Source organism: Egretta garzetta, unplaced genomic scaffold (genome assembly GCF_000687185.1).
Source record: "Egretta garzetta isolate BGI_Z169 unplaced genomic scaffold, ASM68718v1 scaffold326, whole genome shotgun sequence".
Taxonomy (NCBI): Eukaryota; Metazoa; Chordata; class Aves; order Pelecaniformes; family Ardeidae; genus Egretta; species Egretta garzetta.
In genome coordinates this window covers 1,713,460-1,737,216 of record NW_009260026.1, presented here as the reverse complement: position 1 = coordinate 1,737,216, position 23,757 = coordinate 1,713,460, and the positions used below count along the sequence as shown (strand labels likewise).

General features: G+C 41.6%; 1 protein-coding gene across 1 annotated transcript in view; it reads left to right on the top strand.

Annotated features, from left to right (window-relative positions):
• The window catches only part of KALRN (kalirin RhoGEF kinase), a 363,097-nt gene that overhangs the window by 183,107 nt on the left and 156,233 nt on the right, over window positions 1-23,757 (top strand). Inside the window, exons 16-23 of the mRNA XM_035896306.1 lie at window positions 5,943-6,062; window positions 8,781-8,999; window positions 12,434-12,583; window positions 13,524-13,638; window positions 16,756-16,871; window positions 17,851-17,973; window positions 21,645-21,827; window positions 22,900-23,018. Of these exons, the coding sequence (XP_035752199.1) occupies window positions 5,943-6,062; window positions 8,781-8,999; window positions 12,434-12,583; window positions 13,524-13,638; window positions 16,756-16,871; window positions 17,851-17,973; window positions 21,645-21,827; window positions 22,900-23,018 (1,145 nt within the window). The remainder of the gene's footprint in view (window positions 1-5,942; window positions 6,063-8,780; window positions 9,000-12,433; window positions 12,584-13,523; window positions 13,639-16,755; window positions 16,872-17,850; window positions 17,974-21,644; window positions 21,828-22,899; window positions 23,019-23,757) is intronic.

The window sequence follows — 23,757 nt, the reverse complement described above, 5'->3', positions numbered from 1 at the left end:
TGGAATAGCCCTTGGGCCAGTTGGGGTCATCTGTCCTGGCTGTGCCCCCTCCCAGCTTCTTGTGCATCTGGCAGAGCAGGGGAAGCTGGAAAGGGCCTTGACTAGCTTAAGCAATACTTAGCAACAACTAAAACATTGGTGAGTTATCAACATTATTCTCATACTAAATCCAAAACATAGCACTATGCCAGCTGCTAGGAAGAAACTTAAGTCTGTCCCAGCTGAAACCAGGACATTGCATTTGTGATAATTGAAAGCAAACTCCTGATGAAGCTCCAGAGTTCTATACAGTGTTTTGGCTTTCTATTGGGGAAAAAAAAAAAAAAAAAAAAAAAAAAGAGACTCTGTGATATTCATAATCACCACCTTAATGTGATTATGAAGTGCATCCTTTTTTCCATAGGTTCCCAAAGTTTCTTACCCACAACTTAGCTAAGCTTGGGGTTTTGTGCAGTAGATTTATAATGAAGTAGAGCCATTTTAACTTACGATAGAAAACAGAGAGGAGTAATATGTGTAACAAAAATGCTAGAAAAGCTGGTTATTGCTATCTGACCGTGTCACTAGCCCACTTGACCAGGATAAAGTGCCAGTCAGTCAGCCCCGCGGCTGCTCCTGGAGCCATACAGTGGTAGTGCAGCACTCTCTGCAGTTACTTGATGTTACTTGCCTCATTGTCAAGTATCTGCTGGGCCTTAACTCTTTTACAACCCAAAATCTAACCAAAGGAAATGGTTTTAGGACTGAACTATCTAATACTTACTGTGAGAGGAGAACAGCTGCCTTGAATTAGTATTTCCTTAATGGAGCTTGGGTCCATCAGGGCTTTCATTACTGTGTGACCTTTCAGCAAACCAATAGTGAAGAATGATTTTATTTGTTCAGCTGAATACTAAAGACTCCTTTGCTTATTAACGTGTAAATTACCACAGCTACAGTTCCCTTAGAAAGAGGAAAGATAAAATATAACTGTGCCCTATCTATTTGGTTTCCTGTATATGAGTCATATTCTCAACCATTTAGTGAAATTGGGAAATATATTGATTTTGGCTTGTAGTTCATCTCCAGTCTGGTCCAGATTTCCTTCACTTTCATTTTAGTGCATCTGAGACAATGGATGATCTCATTACCAAATTGCTCTCACTCTTGTGAATCAGTTGAGCTGTGGTTGCCGCAAGACACCTACTGTAGCTGTGGTTAAGTTCTGCTGACATAGTAAAATTGGTCAAGGCTGCTACATGTACATGTGTTTGCATTTTGATATAATGGCTCATGGAAATACAAAGTCTTTTAACTGTCTCTATCTATTTAAGTCTCATTTACCAGGGATTTCTGCTTTATATCATATGCACCAAGGGTTCGAATGCCAAGACAATGAATAGAAGTTTGGGGCCATTAAAGCGGAACAATTCCAAATGAGATGTTCTGTGAACTGCTTTAGAGTGGAAATAGTATAGATCAGTGATTCACAAGCTCTTTGTTATTAAGAAAGATCCTGCCCTAGACTGATTTCCCCTCATTTGGATCCCACTCATTTCCGACAGAAACTACAGAGCTTACATAAAAGTAATAGCAGAATAGAGTTGCAGATATCAGTTTAAAAAAGAAATTCTCTAATGCTGTGCTTGAAGCTGTTTGGCATCCCTGTCCCCTTATTTTATCTTTCTAGGTTTTATTTCTTTTTTTGATACGTGTTGAACTTGACCTAATTTACTCCCAGATATCCGCGCAGTGTCCCACTACACTTATTTTCCGGGTTGTTTTGAAGTGTATTTATCCTTTTTCATGTGCCTGTTATCCATCCACTTCTGCTGTTTGGCATTAGATTTGCTTCCACATGAATATGCCCAAAGGTTGATGAGGTTCAACAAGGCCAAGTGCAAGGTCCTGCACCTGGGTCGGGGTAACCCCCAGTATCAATACAGGCTGGGGGAAGAAAGGACTGAGAGCAGCCCTGCCAAGAGCGACTTGGGGGTACTGATGGACGAAAAGCTGGACATGAGCCAGCAATGTGCTCTGGCAGCCCAGAAAGCCAACTGTACCCTGGGCTGCATCAAAAGAAGCGTGGCCAGCAGTGCGAGGGAGGTGATTCTGCCCCTCTACTCTGCTCTGGTGAGACCTCACCTAGAGTACTGCATCCAGCTCCGGAGCCCTCAGCACAAGAAGGACATGGAACTGTTGGAGCAGGTCCAGAGGAGGGCCACAAAAATGATCTGAGGGCTGGAGCACCTCTCCTATGAGGACAGACTGAGAGAGTTGGGCTTGTTCAGCCTGGAGAAGAGAAGGCTGTGGGGAGACCTTATTGTGGCCTTTCAGTACCTAAAGGGAGAGATGGGGAAAATCATTTTAGTAGGGCCAGCTGTGACAGGACAAAGGGTAATGGTTTTAAACTAAACCAGGGTAGGTTTAGACTAGTTGTAAGGAAGAAATTCTTTACAATGAGGGTGGTGAAACACTGGAATAGGTTGCCCAGAGAGGCAGTGGAGACCCTATCCCTGGAAACATTCAAGACCAGGTTGGACTGGGCTCTGAGCAACCTGATAGAGTTAGCAGTGTCCCTGCTCACTGCAGGGGGGTTGGACTAGGTGACCTCTAGGGGTCCCTTCCAACCCAAAACATTCTATGATTCTATAAGTGTAATTTGAGAGACACTGAATATATTTGGGTTTTTCCCAATGTCACAGAGCTCCTGGAAACCTAATGCAGTTTTGAACATGGCTAAAATTAACAGAAGATGTCCTTTGTGGTGGTTGTATCCGTGTTAGTAAGAGCCTCTCAAAGAAGCTGCAAAGGGTCCAGAGATGTAAAAGATTTATTAATATTATTTCACCTTTTAAACTTAAAAATCTTTTCCAATGTAGCTTGACAGGCATCATTAGCAAGGCCTTAAATGTTTTTTAGAAAAATCAAGGAAGGCATGCTGACTAAACTCAACCAGCAGACAGAAACACTGGGACACAGAGCTCTTGTTTCTTAAGGAAGGCTGCACAAGAGGTGCCTCACTTTTTATTTTACCTGTAAGGCATGATTCTGTGTTCAGTGAAGATGGTAGAGTTTCAGGGTATGAATTTTAGAAGAACTTGGTATATTATTTAATTTCAGAGAAGCAATATGCAGAAGTAGCCTGTTTTAAGCAAATTGGAGTCAAAGGTGGGAGTTGTTTCAGAACTGTGGTGGTTGCCATGTTAGGCAACCAATGCCTGGCAGTGAAATTTTTCTCCAGTGGCGCGTGGCTTTTATCTAAGACGCTGTCAATGTGTTTCTGCTTCTCCACTATAAAAAAAAAAAAAAAAAAATGGTTAGGCTTTTTAAGAGAGTCTTTGGAGATTTATTTAACTCCAACATTATTTAATCACTGCTTCTACAAAGTTGATAAAATCTGTAATTTGTAGGAAATGCCTGTTTAAAGCCATCTTTTGCTGTTGGCCTGTCTGCACATTGCCAGATAATGGTGAATCTGTTAATACAGGGAATTATCAGAGAACTGTCTTGGTGCTGTATTAGCAGCTTCTATACATATTTTAATGAAAAGTTATTAAGCACCTTATAAGTAGGGGTCTGTGAGCAGGTCTTGTAATTCAGATACAAATGTGTAAATGCTCTCTTCCAACCATTTCACAGCCTACTTCCAAACCAGTGACATAGTGAAAGGCTCTGCAGGTGGCTGGGTTTTTCCACTGAGACTTAAGAAGCTTTGGGTATGCAACTGAAATTTTTTCTTACTTTATGTAAACAACACACACAAGAAGAAGAGGAAAAAAACCTATGAGAAAAATATTACTAGGGAAAAAGCTGATGCAGTCCCAAATGAGGCCCTGGCATTTAGGAGTTGAGACTTCTGCAAGTAGAACAGGGTCATTATTTAAGTTCTTCCAAGCAAAATTTGCTAGTGCTTGCATGCTCACAGGGCCTGGAAGGGGGAATGCAGGAGCCCCACAGTGAGTGCCTGAACCCACACTCGGGGGGAAGGCGGGAGGGGCACAACTCAGGGGTGGCAGCAGCCTTGGTCGGGCAGGGTGCTGTAAGCACTGCTGACAAGATGTAGTCCATCAGAGCCTGACCTGAACTGCTTTACCCTGAGTATTTTTGAGTCAACAAGACAGTTGTATGGAGGGATGCACATGTATCATTAACACTAGAGGAAACCTGGCTGCTTTCAGTGTGGTCCCTCTTCCCCCTTACTCAACCGTGTTGCCTATCAGCTTTTCACTAATTGAGTTGCTTTGTTTTAACACTGAGGTTTCCAGTGATTTTATTACTATTTAGAGACTCAGGCATTTGTATGAAATCTGCATCAAAACCTCTGTGGCAGATTTTGAAAATTTCAGCTTAAATGAAAACTGTTCCCAAGAGGACCCTGTCATGCCCTGATTGTATTGGTTAAAAAAAAAAAAAAAAAAAAAAAAACAAAAAAACCAAAACCTGCTAAATTTTTAGCATACATACTCAGTGTTTTCTGACTGTATTTTTTTACTCTAAATGGCCTGAGTCAGGATATATCACGGTATGTAAAATGAGAAAGCATGTCTTGCTTTATGATGTCCTCACTTCGAGTCTTTCCCAGATGATCCTTTGGTTAACTTCAGCTTTTGGTAGCATGCAGTAGGTAATAACGTAGCTTTCTTGTCTGATGGATTATAGAAAATGCCAGCCAAAAAGATTGCCATATGATAACCCGATTTCCTTTAAATCTTTGTTGCATTTCCCACAGGAGCAATAACACCTGCTGATGAAAGAGAGAAAGCTGACAAATGAAATCTTCCACACTATTGTACTGAGCAGAATGTAATTTTCTACAAATTAGGGTCAGCTACGTGGGTAGATGGCTCCCCTTTCTTTCTCCTGGGGAAAACTCATTTTCCTACTCTCCAGGGAACTGAATGCCTATAACTAGGGTGATACATGATGTAGGAATAAAACCAAAAACTACAGAAAATCCCTATTTCTTTCAGACAATTTAATGGATCACTTGGTGAAAATGATGGCACAAAAGGGAAATCACTATGTCAGTTTTGGAGTTTTGTAAATCATGAGCTAAATTTAGGGCAGTGTTTGGGCATTCAGGATTTCCTGCGCATCTGTGAATTGAATGCAGCAACTTTCTGGCTTTACTGGAATAATTTGACACCCACACAGGTAGAAAATAGGCTTTAAGACAACACAGCAAAGAACTTGCGTGTGTGCTCTGGGTGTTAATTTTCCAAACACGTGTCTTAAAATAGCAGAAGATGCTGCTGCTTAAATGAATAAATACAAGCTTGATAGATTAATTAAGTATATTTAAGACTTGATTCTGCAGTCATTGCAGCGTGGGTTGCATATCTACAAATAATCTGAATATCCCTGAAGTAAAGCCTCCTGACTAAATATAAAATGCAAGACCTGGGACTTCTTCCTAGCTCTGCATACAGGTGGAAACTCCAACTACATCTTAACTCCACGTCAGATGAAACAAGTTGTGTCTTCTCCCTCTTTGCCCCTGAGCTCTGATTTCTGTGTGAAAGAAACACAGGCAAGTGGAACAGAAGGGAGTTGCAAGGTCTGTGATTCTAGCTGGAAATTTGAAAAAGACAGAGATCTCTATGTTTAATTTCAAATCTCCCTCATTATGCTCTGTGGGTTTGCCCTGGGGTATTTGCATAGAGGAACATCAATTTTTGTGATCAAAACTTGGAAATGAAATCTCTTTGCTATCTGAATATCCATGTAAATACTTTGGGAGTTTAATTCTTCAAGGAATAACTTCTTCAATAAGCTCTTTGCCCTCTAAAAATTTGTCATTAAGTCCTTATCCTAGGATTTCTTTCTGCTCACTTATTCAGCCTGAGACCACGCTGGGCAAAGTACCTTTTTGTTAGCCAGGCTGAAGCATTTTCTGGTCAGTGACCACATGAACCTTTGTACTGAAGCAACCTTTCCATAAGCACATCCTTTCTTTACAGGTGCTTGGCTGGATCCGGAATGGTGAATCGATGCTGAATGCAAGCCTTGTCAATGCAAGCTCCCTCTCTGAAGCTGAGCAGCTCCAGCGAGAGCATGAGCAGTTTCAGCTGGCCATAGAGGTAACACAAATAAGTTAACTTCATTTCTCCTTCCTAGGTGAACATCATACAAAAGTTTATCTTCTGGGCATCAATCATTGCTTGCTTGAAGGAAGGGAAGGAATATAAACTTTAGAGAATCAACTTATCATTAAACTCATAATGCAGCCAGAGGTTAATAGTGAAATAAATTATTTATCATCTGCAGCTAATTCTTTGGCTGCAGATATCAGCCTTCCATTCATGAAAATGACACTCACACATCTCCTGATAATTGTCTTTTTTTTTTTAATCAAAGAAATTAGAATTCACAAAGTGAGCTGAAAATGGGAAAAGTTTGTGAAGTCACTTTCTTCCCACGTCCACGAGTTGCAGATCATTTCACAGCATTCATTTATGAATATCTTTGTTACTGGATAATGCTTTCACATGAAATCTTTTTTTCATTTAACTCTCCTTTTGTTGACAGCAGAAGAGACAGTCATTCAAACCCACATTCTCAAATAACTTTACTTTGAAGAAGGTGCAAGAGGGGCGATTTTTAAGAATTGCCTTCAAAACTGAGCTTTTGTCCCTGCTTGCCTTGGAGTAGCAAATCTTTGACCTGGCTCTTGAAAACTAATTGTGAGCCAACTCACTTGCCTCACTCATGGGACCAGGATGTGACAGAAGGAACAGCACCTCCTCTGAGCTGCTTTCCTTTGGATGAGAAGGTGGTGGGTGGCTATGGACTCCCCTGAGTTGGGCACTACAAGACTCATAGTCAGGCTCTGTACTTTATATATCTTTGTCATTACAAACAACCCCTACGCTCACAGGGTGTGCTCGCTCCAGTTGTGAGAAAGAGGGGCTGTTGCTTTCTCCTGTTCCTGCTTAACAAGGTGTATATGCCTCCCAGATTATGTTAATTGTTACCTTTTTACAGAGCAAAGAACAAGCTGGAAAATCCCTTTCTGTGGTTTATTTATATTTGAAAATAACCAAAACTAAATTATGAAAATACTATTTCCATAATGAAGATTTGAAGACATGCCCGATTTACAGGGGGAAAAGTGTCTTTATGTCTTCTGGTAAACTTTAAATAAGTCAATATATTTGAAAGTGTTGCTAGTAAGTATGGAGTTTAAATCTCAGCTAATGACCTATTTTGATCCAGCTCCACTCACAATACGGAAGGAGCAGCTGTTGCAGCTCCTAAGGGAAAAGGAAGAAGGTTTCTATCAAATCTGTATGAGCTGGCTGGTACGAAGCTGTGCTGACCACATCTTGGCAGCTGTCACCAGACAGCAGTGGGGAACAAGACACCCACTGGCTGTGTTATCGCAGCTTACCACCGTTGGGGAAGTGCTTGTATTTGGTGGTAAATGCAAATCACAGAGGGAGAAGAGGGTTACGCCACAATCAGGAGAAAATAAGTTTTCAAAGGGAGAAAACACTAGATAAAATTTTTAAAGTATTTAAAGCTCAATATGGGGAAGACATCAGCAAAGCACACAGGGCAGACTGTTCTCTAAAGGCATTCTAGATGTGGAATTGATTTTCAGTTGAAATCCTTTAAAGTCTATTTAAAACAAGTATTACAACTCTAACATCAGTAAAGCAGCTGGATATTAAATTTAACCAGTTGTTCTTGAACATCTTCCTAAATGTTTCTGCCAAGTATTAATCCTTTTTTTTTGCTAATAGCTTTCTCTGCATTGCATTATTCATCAGTGTATTACCAGATGATTTCAAGCTTCTTTCCAGGTTCAAGGATTAGATCATAAAAGTATCACATGAGAATTTGTCAGCAGCAGTTACAAATGGGATGCAGAACAGAGGAGTCTTTGGGAGATTTTAGGGCTTCTGTTCAGAAGATTAAAATCAAATATTGGACTAAACTGTGCCTGAATACGGTTACTCCGGAGGCTGTGAAGGGCCAGGGGCTATTTTCCTCCCATCAACCCACAGAGGAAGGTGTAACCACCACTTGGTTACTCTGAGAGGAGCTGGTGTAGGCTGGGAAATGGGGCAAATAATTGAGTCCTGCCTATAAAGTGGCTACTGGGTAAATTGGGGAACAGTGGAGAAAATGGCTTGACTCTCCCCCCGCTCTACCCTTCAAGATAGCATAGTGTTGCTCCGATATGACTGAATTGACTTTCAGAAATGTATCTTGTAGGGGGTGATATTTGTGATATGGTTCATGCCATTTAGTAAGGCATCTTCATGTCTTCCAGGGTTGATGGTTTGTATCCTGCGGACAGACTTACACACATGAGTAATTGTCTCCATCCACATTTTGCTGATGGCAGCAAACTGCCTGGCAAGAGTCAAATTAGGGTGATTAGGCCCATAGTTTACCAACTCTTTGGTGTTTGCTTTTCTATCTGCAGATTGCGTGGGATGCAGTCAGCACTGAGTACAGGCTGGGTGGGAGCTCAGCACAACAGCTGCCTGCATCAGGGTTGTCAAAATGGATCCACCGGGAGCCCCACCCTGGGTTGTGGCCCAAGGGGCAGTAGCTGATCAGTGGAGCTAACCCATCTTAGCCAGTGCTTGCTTGTACCAAGCTTTAATAACATGTTGAAAGTGTGTGTGAATAATTGAAACTAAAATGCTTTGCAGAAAGTAACTGTTAACGGAAGATAACTCTGAAATGTTTCACTCTCTCGCATCTCCATGCTCACACCTCGCTTCACCTTTCTACCATACATCTGGCACATCTATACAACCTCTCTTTCCTCCCCTCATACACAGTCCCTCTTTCATGCCACTTCCTTACAGAAGACACACCAGAGTGCCCTGCAGGTCCAGCAGAAAGCTGAAGTGTTGCTACAGGCTGGGCATTATGATGCTGATGCTATCAGAGAGTGTGCCGAAAAGGTGGCCCTGCACTGGCAGCAGCTGATGCTGAAGATGGAGGACAGGCTCAAACTTGTCAATGCCTCGGTGGCCTTCTATAAAACCTCTGAGCAGGTGAGCTGAACAGTATCATATCTGTATCATAGCATATTGCTACAGCCTGGGATTTAGCTCCCAGTGTACAGTGCGAAGGTCTTGCCTCTGACCGAGATCAGCAGTGCAGTCTCTGCACTATTCCAGAGCGTTTAACTGTTGCAAATACTTGCTCTGCTAATACCCCTAAGGACCGGTGCTCATTCTTCTCCCTTTTCCTTGAGTAATCCCAATAGTAGGAAGAAGGTGGCTTCAGTCAGTCCTGTTTGCCCTTAAAAGCTGCCCTTTGTCTCTTTACATATGTTTGCACATCTCCATCCACACAGTAGGAGCATATAAACCTTTGTGTCACCTTAATAGGGCCAGTGTTGAGCCCTCAGGTGACTTGCAGCTGGTAAACACCAATGTGAGTGCACTCCACAATGTGGCAGCACTGGTAGGTGTGCCTGACCCAGGGTGCAGAAGGTCGTCTGCCAGCAAGGGATCTCACAGCGTTGGCAAAATTAACTGAAAGGATGTTTGCTCCGTTGGCATAGCAATGCTAAGCCACACATGGAGACCAAAGTTTGAACTAGTAAAAGTCGTTTCTCTGACAAGTATTGCAACAAAAAAAACCCAACAAAAAAACTTCCCAAAAAAATAAAAAACCAAAAAACCAGCAGTTTGCAATAACATTAATCTTAAAGTTTTCAGTGAAGCAATGTAATTCTTTAAGTTTTTTTTAATTGTCCCCTTTCCAACAGGAAGAATTTCTGAAATCCAGACATTTTAGTTTCAAGTTCTTGTGATATCAGAGTTGATTTTGAGGAATATAAATCTACTTTTCTTTGAGAACCTCTTGCAATTAATCATTACTTTGTGAGCAATGCTAGCCAGTGTTTTCCCTAGCAGTTAAACACCACCAAGCTGAAAAAGATGCCAAGATATGAAGGGTTTTCTCTTAAATCTATCTGCAACACAGATAATTACAGCAGTAACCATTATATGTTGACACAACTTTACTTCATTCCAGGCGTCCACAAATTGCAAAACACTTTCCACTTGGCTGCTGGTATGGTGGGATTATATCATCCCTTGCACAAACAGGTGCCATTTATACTGCAGTCAGTGAGAATTAGTGTCAGTGTGATGTAATTTACTGCAGCCAGGCAGTTTGTGTTAGCACGGACACTGTAGGAACCTGTGGTTTTATACAAAAGGCAGCAGTGATTTCCATTAAATTTTCTATTGTTAGTATCACACAGTTAGTTCATCAGTTAGAAAACCAGACATGGGAAGTTTTTTAGCACAAATAAATATATAGAATCATAGAATGGTTTGGGTTGGAAACGACCTTTGAAGATCATGTAGTCCATCCTCCCCTGCCATGGGCATTATCATTATGGAAAGAGATTATTTTTTCCTGAACATCAAGGCTGTAGATGATGCTTGGGGTACTTCTTGCTGTCATTTGTTTAATGCATTTTTAGGACTGTTTAAGATGAATTTGTTCCTTGTAATGAATGCCTTTCACTGTGAAGAGTTTCAAACAGATTTACAGTCCCTGATGCATTCAAGATTGAAATGAATTACTGCTGGTGGAGGTTTGTGAGAAATGAAAACCATTAAGGGATTCATTAGTGCTTTAGACAGTCAAATGTGCTGCCCAAAATATGCATAGCCAGTAGTTTATCGGTTCAGTCTCTTCCTGTTTCCATGTCATAGACAAGCATACCGCGGTGCCCACCAGGTCATTCGTTAGTTGTGTCTATTCAGTAGATATTTAGGGCAAAGATCATTCAGTCTTTGAATGCTCATAAACTCACTGCTGTATGTAGTCTGCTGTCTCCTCTTGAGCTGCACAACTGATCTACAGTCCTTAATGGTCTGCTCCCTGACTAGATGACATTGGATTGAGTAATTTATGGGTTCCTGAATTCTCTGAGTATCTAGAAAAAGCAGCTAAAAGGGTGGAGAGGCTGTCACAACCAGCCATTTTCGTGCCTGTCTTCACCGAGCATGCTATGTTCTTGATATAACCAGTGGAGCCCTGGCTTTCAAATAGCCCAATTTCTCTCTGACTTCTTTGACAGCCCACTTACTATAAATTTCTCTCATCATGTTAACAGAGAGATGATATTTGCATGTGCAGGGACCATCCTTTCTGAAAAGATGTAGACACCGGGCAATCCATCTATTTCGATTTTTTATGTCACCAAAGTCCAACAGAGTACCAAAGTTTTCAAGAATTAAGAAGTAAAATGGAAATGCTTTTCTGCCCCTGAATAACACATGAGGGGCCCTTGCTTTCAGATAAATGTTTGAGGGTGAATGCTGGTTTGCACCCAGGCAAGAAGATGATTTCAGATTGTCAAATGCATAAGGTCCTTGAACAGCCTGGTAGCAAAGTTGATCAGTTCACCTCAGTTCACCAGTTTTAAAACAATGTTTCATGTGTTCATGGATGGAGTTATAGGAAAATGGCCTGCAGTAGCGGGGAGGATTGGTGGGTGATGCTGGAGTCTCTTCCAGACTATGCTCTTGAGCATGTAGGGTCCTCTGAATTATAACTGTGTACATATAAAACTTGCAGGAGTGAGCAAGAAAAGGGTGAACATGGTTAGCTGGACCCCCACCAATAACTGACTGGATCTTGAGTAATCTCAGCAGTGGAGTGTGTAGGAAGAGCCCTCTGGGAGAAAAAAGGAAAGTTCCAAATGTTCCCAAAAACTTTTGCATTTTTTTTAGTGCCTGCACAGGCCACTAAGAGTCATTCTCAGTATCTACAACACAAAAGACTTAGCCTTGTCCAAGGCCATTGCACACGCAGTTTCCAGACCATGTTGGTTTATTTACTTCATTGCCGTTATTCTACCAAGATAGAAGACACTTGTGTAAGCCCTATAAAGTGGAACACCTGCATCCACCTAGGTTGCAACACTGATTTAATGTCTATTGGTTTCCATCAGTCTTTACAAAAGCTGTATAGGGAGCAACTAACATGCAGCTGAAGAGAATTAGTTCCAGCTTCAGACTTTGTTTCAGGAAAGTATTTAAGCATGTGTTTTTCTTTAAGTATGTGCTAAGTCCCTTGACTTCAGTGGAGTTTAAACACATCTAAAGCACCCTTCCGGAACAGCGATTGTTTCCTGAATGATCCACTGGGGCCAACACTGACCCCTGCCTTGATTCAACCTTTTGAGCTTCCCCCCCAGTTATCCACTGGAAGAGAAGAAGGATTTATCACCCTTAAACCAGATGAATTGTATCCCAAACAGTAGAGATCCCTATGGGTAAGAACGACTGCTAGATCATTCTGTCCAGGGCCTGTTTCATATCCCGCTATGCTCCATGCCCTGGCCCATAGACCAAAACTTTTAGATTTGAAATGTTATTGGTCATAGAATTTTACTGAATATGTTCCTCCTGGTTATGATTGTAGATAACTGAATTGTTGTGCTATGGGCACATTTCAGGTGTGCAGTGTATTGGAGAGCTTGGAGCAAGAATACAGACGGGATGAAGACTGGTGCGGAGGTCGAGATAAACTTGGACCGGCAGCCGAGATAGACCACGTCATCCCTCTGATCAGCAAACATCTGGAACAGAAGGAGGCTTTTCTCAAGGTCTCGTTTTAGTTCTCTAATAAATCAGGAAAACTCCCTACTAAGTAGTATATTTAGAGCAGTGTTGGTGAGTTTGAGAGGAGGCTCTGAGGTGTAATACCAGTTCATCTCCTGGCTGGTCATTTAAGCCCTAGGCCAATTTCCCACTGTTATGGTAGGGGTAATAAGCATTATCATCAATGCATTTCTCAGAGTGATGTCATCAGGACTAATTAGGTGGTATTTGCTTTGCACCTGGAGGATGTTAGCTGTTGTGGTTGTTCAAAGTTCAAATTCTCAAAATTGCATATGATGAGCATTATAAATCACAGGTATTATATGGCATTTTGGTGTTGGCTTATACAAACCATCCAGCATTTCAGATTCTGGCCTCCAAACCAATAACTGAAGAACTACTAACAGTTGAAGCAGTTGTGTCTCTGCAGGGCAGCACCAGGATGGAGACAGCGATTTCTTCCTGCCTTCCAGGTGCTGCTTTGTAAGAACTGTGGAGCTGACAGGGCAAGTGACAGCCAGCCTCCTACCTTTCACTAAAACTGATATACAACATGAAACTATGCTTGCAGGCAAGGCTTAAGAAATTATGTCTTTAGAATGCACATTTTTTGAAACGATGAGCTCTTTTCTTGAGAGATGGGTTAGCTTTGGTTAGATTGAAAATGCGTGATGTACTAGCTCTTTACAACCAGTTGTTTTATTATTGTCATTAATTTGCCTTAATATTTAAAAGCAACCACTATATTCAAAATGACTTGTGTTTTAATACATTTATGAGGCTGTTGGTTTATTAGCTGAGTTTATTAACTCTTAGCCGAAGCTCTCATGTTCCCATATGAAAGAGAACTTCTCCCTGCAAAACAAGCAGAGAAATCCCCTGGGTTCCCTTTGCTTTCTTTGCTCATCTTTACTGATTCTTTTTGGTGGGGGCTGTTTTTCTTAGGCCTGTACGCTGGCACGAAGGAACGCCGAGGTATTCCTCAAGTACATCCACCGGAACAACGTCAGCATGCCTGGAGTAGCAAGCCATACGAGGGGGCCCGAGCAGCAAGTGAAAGGTTGGTGCACTGGTGCAATGACAGCATTGAAGGTTTTGTTTGCTTCCCTCTCTGCTATGTGGTCATCCAAAAGTTTGTGAACATGCTGAGAAGGCACCTTAAGTTTTGCCATCTGCTGTCACTAAAATGGTACACGTGCCTGACACCTGTCCAGCTTCTCTTGTCAGGAGGGTCCATGGGAGTGACACTGTGACATCCCCCATCATGTAGATTGTCAGCTGAGATTGATCAGACGCTATTTTTCCTTAATATCTAAAAAAGCATAAACAAATAAGCATATATCAAATACAAGGTCTAAAGGCATCCTATTGCTGCTGAGCACTGGAAAAAAATGAACCCCAAACTTGTTTGTCCCTAGGATGGGTCTGGTATTTTTTTGTCCCTGGAATCCTGTTTGATGTCATACCACATCAAACAACCACCAGCAAAAGTATCAGCCTGTAGTTACTTTCCTTTGGTCAAAAGAGCATTGTTTACAATCAGATGATACATGTGAGATGTTTGAAATGTTTCTGCTCCTCTGCTTAATTAAACAGTTGTTAATCTGTGCCTAGCAATGCTGCAAGGTACTGATAAGAATGAGCAAAGTGATTCTGCAGAAATAAAATTATTATTATTATTATTTTGTTGTTATTATTGGCTTTCTTAGAAGCTGCAGAAAGACACAGGTTAAAAGCAGTGCGGTCATTATGTATGTGGGAGGAAAGGGAACTTTGGTTATACACAGATGAAAATGGTGCTACTGAAGAGATTATTTTCCTTTCTTTCTTTCAATACCAATTCTTCAACATTAACATGGCATTGTTCAACTTTCCCCTGCTACTGTGTCAAACGCTTGTTGTTGTTGTGGACTTTTGTTACCTGCAGTTGAAAATCATGGGAAAATTAATTAAGTCCTGGCTCAGCAAGCCCTTAAATATGCACCTGATATAAGCTTGTGAGTGTTCCTTGCTTAGCTTGTTTGAAATTACTCACTTATATAAAAATTGGTTTGTGTATTAGGCTTTTTCTAAGCCAAACATGTAATTCTTCTGCTTGGCTAGTCTATCCATAGAAAATCTTTGAAGTGGACACTTCAGTTCAGAAAAAAAACACCATTTAGTAGGATTCTTGCTGTTCTTCTACGTTGGATGCCAAAAAGAACTGTCATGGTTTAACCCCGGCTGGCAACTAAGCCCCACCCAGCCGCTCGCTTACTCCCCCCACAGTGGGACAGGGATGAGAATCAGAAGGATAAAAGTGAGAAAACTCATGGGTTGAGATAAAGGCAGTTTAATAGGGAAAGCAAAAGCCACGCACACAAGCAAACCAAAGCAAGGAGTTACTTCACCACTTCCCATGGGCAGGCAGGGGCTCAGCCATCCCCAGGAAAGCAGGGCTCCATCACGCGTAACGGTGACTTGGGAAGGCAAACGCCATCACTCCCAACGTCCCCCTCTTCCTTCTTCTTCCCCCAGCTTATATACTGAGCAGGACATCATATGTTCTGGAATAGCCCTTTGGTCTGTTGGGGTCAGCTGTCCTGGCTGTCCCCCCTCCCAGCTTCTTGTGCCCCTGGCAGAGCTGAGAGCTGAGAAGTCCTTGGCCAGTCTGAGCACTACCCAGCAACAACTAAAACATCAGTGTATTATCACATTCTTCTAGTACTAAATCCAAAACACAGCACTGTGCCAGCTACTAGGAAGAAAATTAACTCTGTCCCAGCAGAAACCAGGACACAAAGCGAAGTCATTAATACAGAAAAAAAATTAGTTTTATTTGGCATAAACTGTTTATGCAGAGACCTGATCTAGAGCACCCAAGCTTCAAGTTCATTTTATCATTCAAAGTTCCCTCAGCAGGGACTCGGCTAGGTTTTGCAATTAAATATTACAATTTTTTTATCGTAATCAGTGTCACACTTGTAAATGGGGAGGGATAAATCCAAAACTGCTGACACCAGTGTTGATATATAAGCAATGAATATCAGTACGTTCAGAAAGGGCTTAGGGTGAGGGAGGTTATTAGCAGGTGCTGTAGGCAATTGTAAGTCACTATAAGTAGTTGAGAAGCCAGACTCAGTCTTTTAATAGAGAAGAGCGTGGCTGCAGCCTGGGCTGCGTGTGCCTAAGCCCGCTCTAGTGGATGCTGTGCTTTGAGGCTAATGGCAGAAGGGCTGCCATGCCTTACCTGCCCCGGGGGGCTACCTGAGCTACCTGAGTACCTAAGCATGGCTGGGCTGAGCCACCCTGCTGCCAGCTACACGTGACTTAGCTCAGTTTAATTAGAAAAGCTCAGGTTTAACTAAGGTTTGTATTAGTTATATAGTGTAAATCTTTTGCACTGATTCTGTGTGTAATCTTTTCAGTTAAACCAGGTACTTTTTAGACTTAAATCACACACTTTTATCAAGTCAATACACTCTGGCTGAGCACTCAGATTCTAAAGGAGAACACGTATGCCCTAGACTCCAAGGAGCACTGGGACTCCTGCCAGTCTCTTCCTGAGGCTGGACATCTGTCACATCCCTCTCACACAGAAAACAGTTTAGTGGACCAATACCAGGCATCAATCCAAAATCGTAGCCCAGCAGCAATGCACAGGGAGCAGCACACAGGAGGTCACCAGGCAGCACAGCTGTATAAGAAACCTTACCAGGTATGCCAAACTGGGGGCTCAGGGCTGAATTCAATTCAGTCATGACCAGAGCTCTGCATGGGACAGTAGGCTTTGGGTAGCCTGTGGCCAGAGTAATAGATAAGGCAGTAAAAGGGCAACTTTCCTATGTCAGCCAGTACTAGACTCCTGAAATATGCAACAGAAGAGAACAAAAGGACTAGAAATTATCTGCCCCAGTGTGCTTACTGGGCTAAGTCCCAAACTCTGTTGTAACATCTTCTCCTTTACCAGGTAACCCTGCAACTGCGCTTTTTTTGTTGATGTTTCTTGGTTTTGTTTTGGTTTGTTTCTTTTAAAGCAGCCCCTTTGAATCAATGCTTTTTTAAGAAGTACAATCACAGGGGCTCTGCTCTTGGGTGTGCAGTCCAGGCAGAGTGAGTAAATTCAGCTTTTTATGGCTTATTTCTGTATACACTCACAGCATCACTGATCATGCAAATGTTTTCCTTTCCCCTACAGCCATTCTGAGCGAGCTGCTGCAGAGGGAGAACCGGGTCCTTCACTTCTGGACCCTGAAGAAGCGGAGATTAGATCAGTGCCAACAATATGTTGTCTTTGAGCGCAGTGCCAAGCAGGTAGTGTAAAAACCCTACTTTGTCTTTCTGTCCTACAGTGTATAAATATTTCTTGTATCTCTGTAATGCCTCTGTGTGGGGTTCCTGTTGCAATCTCAAGTTGTATTTAAAAACTGTAATGTTTGAAAACATGACAAATGTAGATTTTTGAAACAATTTAAGAAAATTCCAAAACCCAAGAACAAAACTCAGTATTTTTGCCCAGTCAGATTAATTTCTGGATTTGTTCATTTGTTCATGAAAATAAATAACAGAATCACTGATCATGCAAATGTTTTCCTTTCCCCTACAGCCATTCTGAGCGAGCTGCTGCAGAGGGAGAACCGGGTCCTTCACTTCTGGACCCTGAAGAAGCGGAGATTAGATCAGTGCCAACAATATGTTGTCTTTGAGCGCAGTGCCAAGCAGGTAGTGTAAAAACCCTACTTTGTCTTTCTGTCCTACAGTGTATAAATATTTCTTGTATCTCTGTAATGCCTCTGTGTGGGGTTCCTGTTGCAATCTCAAGTTGTATTTAAAAACTGTAATGTTTGAAAACATGACAAATGTAGATTTTTGAAACAATTTAAGAAAATTCCAAAACCCAAGAACAAAACTCAGTATTTTTGCCCAGTCAGATTAATTTCTGGATTTGTTCATTTGTTCATGAAAATAAATATAAGAGCAAGCTTGTTTTATTGAGCTATTACTGAATGAGAAAACTGCTTTTCCTGCCTGCAGATTTATCTGTATATAGGTAGAATTCCTTACATTCTTTTTTGTCCTAGGAACCATACAGCACCTTTTGTATCCTCTCCCACCTGTTTTGATTGTTGTATTCTTTTTATGGCTTCCTAGAAGGTATTTCAATATACACAGTATTAAGTCTCAATGGATTTGATATCCTTTATTTGGCAGATTTTTTTTGTCAGAGGATTAGTTCTTGAAATACAAAGACTGTTTGTTTTGTTTTTCCTTTGGTTGTTTTTGACATTCACAGGCCTTAGACTGGATCCAAGAAACAGGCGAATATTACCTCTCTACTCACAACTCCACAGGGGAATCAGCAGAAGAAACTCAGGAACTCCTGAAGGAATATGGGGAATTCAGAGTACCTGCCAAGGTAAACAGTGACTTTAATCTAATTATGGCATCTGCTTATGTCTATGTTTATGATCCAGTTTCAGTGCCTTAAATCTCTGTAACAATACTCTTTCAATTTTGTATTTTCCTCCTGACCTTCCTAGCCCAGAAGGTGAATTCTTTTGAGAACTGTGATATTTTTTTTTTAGCAACGCATAGGCACAAACAGGAGGTTTTCTCTCCCTTGGTCTGTTCTGGTTATGGAGCATTTTTGTTCTGATCAGGAGGAAGAGAAAGTCCATTTGCATACAGAGTTCAGAGCAACTTAATGAGACATACCCTAATTCCATCCTCAAACAATCATACAAGAATGGTATGGAGTAACTAATTGATCTGAACATATCTAAGGTCATCTTTGATTCCATGTCTCTTTCTTCTGTCATTAAAACCACAATTTGTTTGATTAATTCCAGCCGGGTTGATCACAGATGATCATTTATCTCATTAGAAATAATCTGCTGATCCCAACAAAATACTTTAAATAAATGGGTTTGTAAACTCTGGGGTGAACATTTTTTAATACAAAGCTACATTACCAAGAATCTATTAATTTGTATGGAGCAATTCTGAGAAATCTGGTGGGGTTTACAGAGGAATGGTGATTGGATCTGCTTCAGATAAATTAATTCAAACCATAGGTAATTCACAGACAGTGAATCCACAGGGGTATTAACAGTCACTGATAAGGATCTAAATTGCAAAGTCAGACTGCAGCAAGACCATGGCTTTGGTATTATGTAGCTTCATTTCACTGTGTCCTGAAATTGATCTTCTGTAATCCTTAAATTCCTCATTAGGCTGTCCATACTTGCATGGGTTTGATTCACAGGCTTTGTGATGTTCTTGTCCCCTTCCTTCTTCTTCAGCGTGTCTGTGAAAATGGGAGGTAACTAGCAGTGGATGGAAGTTATTTAATCAGACAGGACCTGTACAACATTCCTTTAAAAGTACTTCTGGCCTCTAAGCACTCATAATCAGTCTGCCTGAAATCATGTTCCAGTTTATAATTTAGTTTTGATTGGAATAATTCTGATTCATCCTGAAGTTTCCAAACTACTTCTACTCTTGACTTAGCCTAGGATCAAATTTTATACCTTGTTCCTTATTGACCATTACTGGCTGTTCCTTATACTGACACATCTAGTCTTGCTCCCTAGGGCTCTAGAAAATCCCTTCCCTACTGCTGACCTAGAATTTTTTCACTGCCATGTGCAATCTGGTAAATACATGTCATTCCCAGACTGATGTTATTCTCAAATTAAGCTGTAACTGAAAGCCTTCCTGATCCTAATAACTTTCTGGCCAAACCAGTTGTTTGGAAAGCAAAAATACCAGTAGCTTTTGGGAATGAACACCCTTTAAATATAACAAGAAGTCAGATTTTTACTTCTCCATACCTAGCCTCACTTAAGTATTCAGTTGATTTGTTAAGATGACCTCTGATTCAGCTGTTAATTTATTTTGCTGGTGAAATTTCTTGAACTGAGTTTTCCGTTTGAAATCTGCTTGATGTTTTCTGGTCTGACATGCATTTGTCCATTTGTGGCCAGATTGTTGATAATGTCGAGTACCTGATAACATGTCTTGCTTCAAGCAGAGTGGAAAGTTCTCCCCGTCTCTGAAAGGCAGCTTGCCAGTACTTCTGGGGATACAACTGATTCTTCTTTTGCTTTTGAGGATTAACATGTGCGTTACATCTGGAGTGCAGTCTGCACAGTTGATATCTCAGTTTTTATAAGTATTTTGTACTTGAGTTGGCTCAAACATAGGGTCCAGGCACCTTCAATTCCTAGGATAGATTTGGAATCTAAGCTAACATTTATAACTAGCTCTTTTGTGCCAGATTTCCGTGAAGTTCCTTAACATGGAAAACCATAGTGACTAAGGAGCAGTAAGAGCCCAAGTGGAATAGAAAAGACTTCTGGAAGGTTTTGGGGTCTTAACGTATTTTTTGGAGTTTGTAATACTCTAGCTGGAACTAAAATATTGATGGGAGATTTTATAGCAGACTGTGAATTTGGATTTAAATTCTGTTTGTTTCTGAAACAGAGTACTAGTGACTCAAGCTCACTTCCTGGACTGATATGTGGTGTATTAATGACCTGCCTACGCAGGTCTGCAGAACCACCTAGGTATAGATTCAGAGTAACTTGGTTTATTTTATGAGGTGTGATTTTAAAATCCTCTCTTCTACTCCAAGGCTCACAAAAAATGAGTTTTTAGTTACGGGAAGAAGGCCTGTGTAACTTCCAACATGTTTTCCTTACATGTTTGTTTGTGTGTGTGTGGTGGGTTGACCCTGGCTGGATACCAGATGCCCACCAAAGCTGCTCTGTCACTTCCCCCCTCAGCTGGACAGGGGAGAGAAAATATAACAAAAAGCTCGTGGGTCAAGATCACTCCCCGCTTACCATCATGGGCAAAATAGTATCAACTTGAGGAAATCAGTTCAGTTTATTACCAATCAAATTGGAGTAGGATGATGAGAAATAAAAACTGAATCTTAAAACACCTTCCCCCCACACCTCCCTTCTTAACTTTACTCCCAATTTTCTCTACGTCCTCCACCCCAGCGGCACAGGGGGATGGGGAATGGGGGTTGGAGTCAGTTCATCACACACTGTCTCTGCTGCTCCTTCCTCCTCAGGGGGAGGACTCCTGACATTCCTCCCCTGCTCCAGCATGGGGTCTCCCCATGGCAGACAGTCCTCCATTAACTGCTCCAACGTGAGTCCTTCCCACAGGCTTCAGTTCTTCATGAACTGCTCCAGTGTGGGTCCATCCCTCCCATGGGGTGCAGTCCCTCAGGAGCAGACTGCTCCAGTGTGGGTCTCCCGCAGAGTCGCCAGCCCTGCCAGCAAACCTGCTCCAGCCTGGGCTCCTCTCCCCATGGGGTCACAGCTCCTGCCAGGAGCCTGCTCCAGCGTGGGCTTCCCACGGGGTCACAGCATCCTTCAGGCACCCCCCTGCTCCGGCGTGGTGTCCTCCCCGGGCTGCAGGTGGAGATCTGCTCCCCCATGGGCCTCCATGGCTGCAGGGGGACAGCCTGCCTCACCATGGTCTTCACCACGGGCTGAAGGGGAATCTCTGCTCCAGCGCCTGGAACACCTCCTCCCCGCCTGCTGCAATGACCTGGGGGGGTCTGCAGGGCTGCTCCTCTCACATATTCTCACTCCTCTCTTTGGCTGCAAAATGCCCCTAGGTTGTTGGTTTTTTTTCCTTTTCTTAAATATGTTATCACAGAGGCGTTACCACTGCCACTGATTGGCTCAGGCTTGGCCAGTGGTGGGTCCATCTTGGAGCTGGCTGGCACTGGCTCTGTCCAACATGGGGGAAGCTTCTGACAGCTTCTGACAGAAGCAACCCCTGTAGCCCCCCACTACTAAAACCTTACCCACGCAAACCCAGTACTGTGTGGTTTCAAAAACTTGACTTTTTCTATCTCCTGCAGCTTCATAAGTGTCCTTATAAAAATGTCATTCGTTTCAAGTTTTACTGGGCAAAGTTTAAAGTATCTGATTCTGTAAAAGATGAAGTACAGGCACTCTTTAATGATGTATAAAAAATTGTGAGCTGCTTCTGACTGCTGTGTGAATTAAGAGCAAAGGAAATAATAATGATGCAGTATAACCAAGGACCATATTTTGGCAGCAAACGAAGGAGAAAGTGAAGCTCCTCATCCAGCTGGCTGACAGCTTTGTAGAAAAAGGACATATACATGCCACTGAAATTAGGAAGTGGGTCACCACCGTTGACAAACGCTACCGTGACTTCTCTCTCAGGATGGGGAAATACCGCTACTCCCTGGAAAAAGCCCTTGGAATCAATACAGAGGTACTGTAAGTCCATGTCCTGCTACAGTTTCATACCAAAGCTGAAAGTCACAGAAGGAAGTGAGGGCTGTGCAATGAATGCTGCAGGCTATTGTGTGTCCATTAGAAACACTTAAAACCTAGCCAGCCTAGCTAGCCAAGCTCAGAACTGTTTCTGAAGACAAAAAGTTTTTTTGTGGCAGATCAGTGATATGAGGAGACAGATGAAGATCAGAGAGACTTTCTAAACAAATGTTTACACCATTCTCCAGGAGACCATACAGCTACTGGGAAGGAGGGGGAAACATATTACTTGAATAAAAGTCTGTGTTAAGTTTAGCATAAGCCATAAATCCTGCTCCCACGCCATTATTTTTAATCAGACTCAGGCTTTGACTGTAAGTTTCCATTCTCTCATCCTTTAACTAACCAAAAAATTGATCCCCAACCTCATCTCTGAGCTCTTTTAGGTGAAATAGAGCAACACAAGAGAAACAAAAATTAGAACCTCCTGCTATTCCCTGGCCACAGTATTAAGGGGGAGTGCCAGAAGCAGAAACACTTAAAAACATTTCAGTCAACCATTTAAGTATCAAAGAAAGAGGAATAAATTCACTCACTCAGACCCTCAAGATATCTTAAATGTACTGTTCCTTGTAGGGTCTCTGGTTTACACAAAGTTACTAACCACAGTCTGGAAAGGTATTTCCATGGCAGAAGGCCATTGGAAGTTGGGATTGACTCTGCATACTGCCCTACTTTATCAGACTGTTTATGAAGTCCCATATTAGGCAACTAATTTTGATGTGAAGGAGCAAGGTAAAATGTAAATGTTTGTCATTGATACCTATTTCTAGATAGGAGTAACAGTGAAGACTATAATAAATCTCATGGAGTTTTACGATGTCTCACCTTCTCACCTTCTCCCTTCTCACTGTAGTTCTTTTAAATCTATTTGAATTTACTTCTTTCTGACATTGGTATCTTCATCATACTTTTTTCCCTTCTTATTCATTTGATCTCATGAACACGCTGCATTTTGCACTCCAGTAGGGTTTCAATTAATTTAAAACCTGTACTGTCACTTTTTCTAGGATAACAAGGACCTAGAACTAGATATTATTCCAGCAAGTCTTTCAGACCGGGAGGTAAAGCTGCGAGATGCAAATCATGAAGTCAATGAAGAAAAAAGAAAGTCGGCCAGAAAGAAAGAGTATGTCCCCAAACATTCACAGTCTGCCATGACACATTATCTAAGAGTGATTCTATGATATTTGCATGACCAGAACTGACATACAGTCCTGTAATTCCTTCCAGCTGCAGAGCTATTGAGATAAGTCTACAGGTCTAGGGTAGAATTTGTGACTTGCAGGCTAGAAAATTTCAGAACATACAGGTTGAATTTCTTTTGGTTTTAATCAGAAGTTACTTTTGTAAAGGGAAAGGAGTAAGTCAATCACTTTGAATAGACCCTGATGTCATGGAGATACTCATTGTTATGATTTATTTCTGGCTGTATGTGAAAAGTAAAATGAAGAGAAAAGTTGAAAAGCATCTTTACATGTCTAGGTATCATCTAAAGTCCAATGACATCCAGAGGAATCAATTGGGTTTCAGTGACGCAAGAGTTCACTTGATGTTTAGGTTCAAATTTCAGTGAGTATAGAACTGAGACAACTGGAAATATTTCATACAAGAGGAAAGATTTGGAGAGTGCTTGGTGGACTTAAATCTATAAACATTCTAATTGCATAGTATTTTGTCTTATTTTTTGTGTGAGAATATTCTGGAAAGCGTTGGTATGTACAATCCTTCTCAGCCCTCTGAAATTGTCACTGCAGTGCATAACCTTGATAAGAAACTATTTGTACTTTAGGGAACAGTGGTTACACTTGGTCTGCCTGTGGCACATTTTCAAAACATTGGGCATTTCAACTTTGAAATGCCCAGCC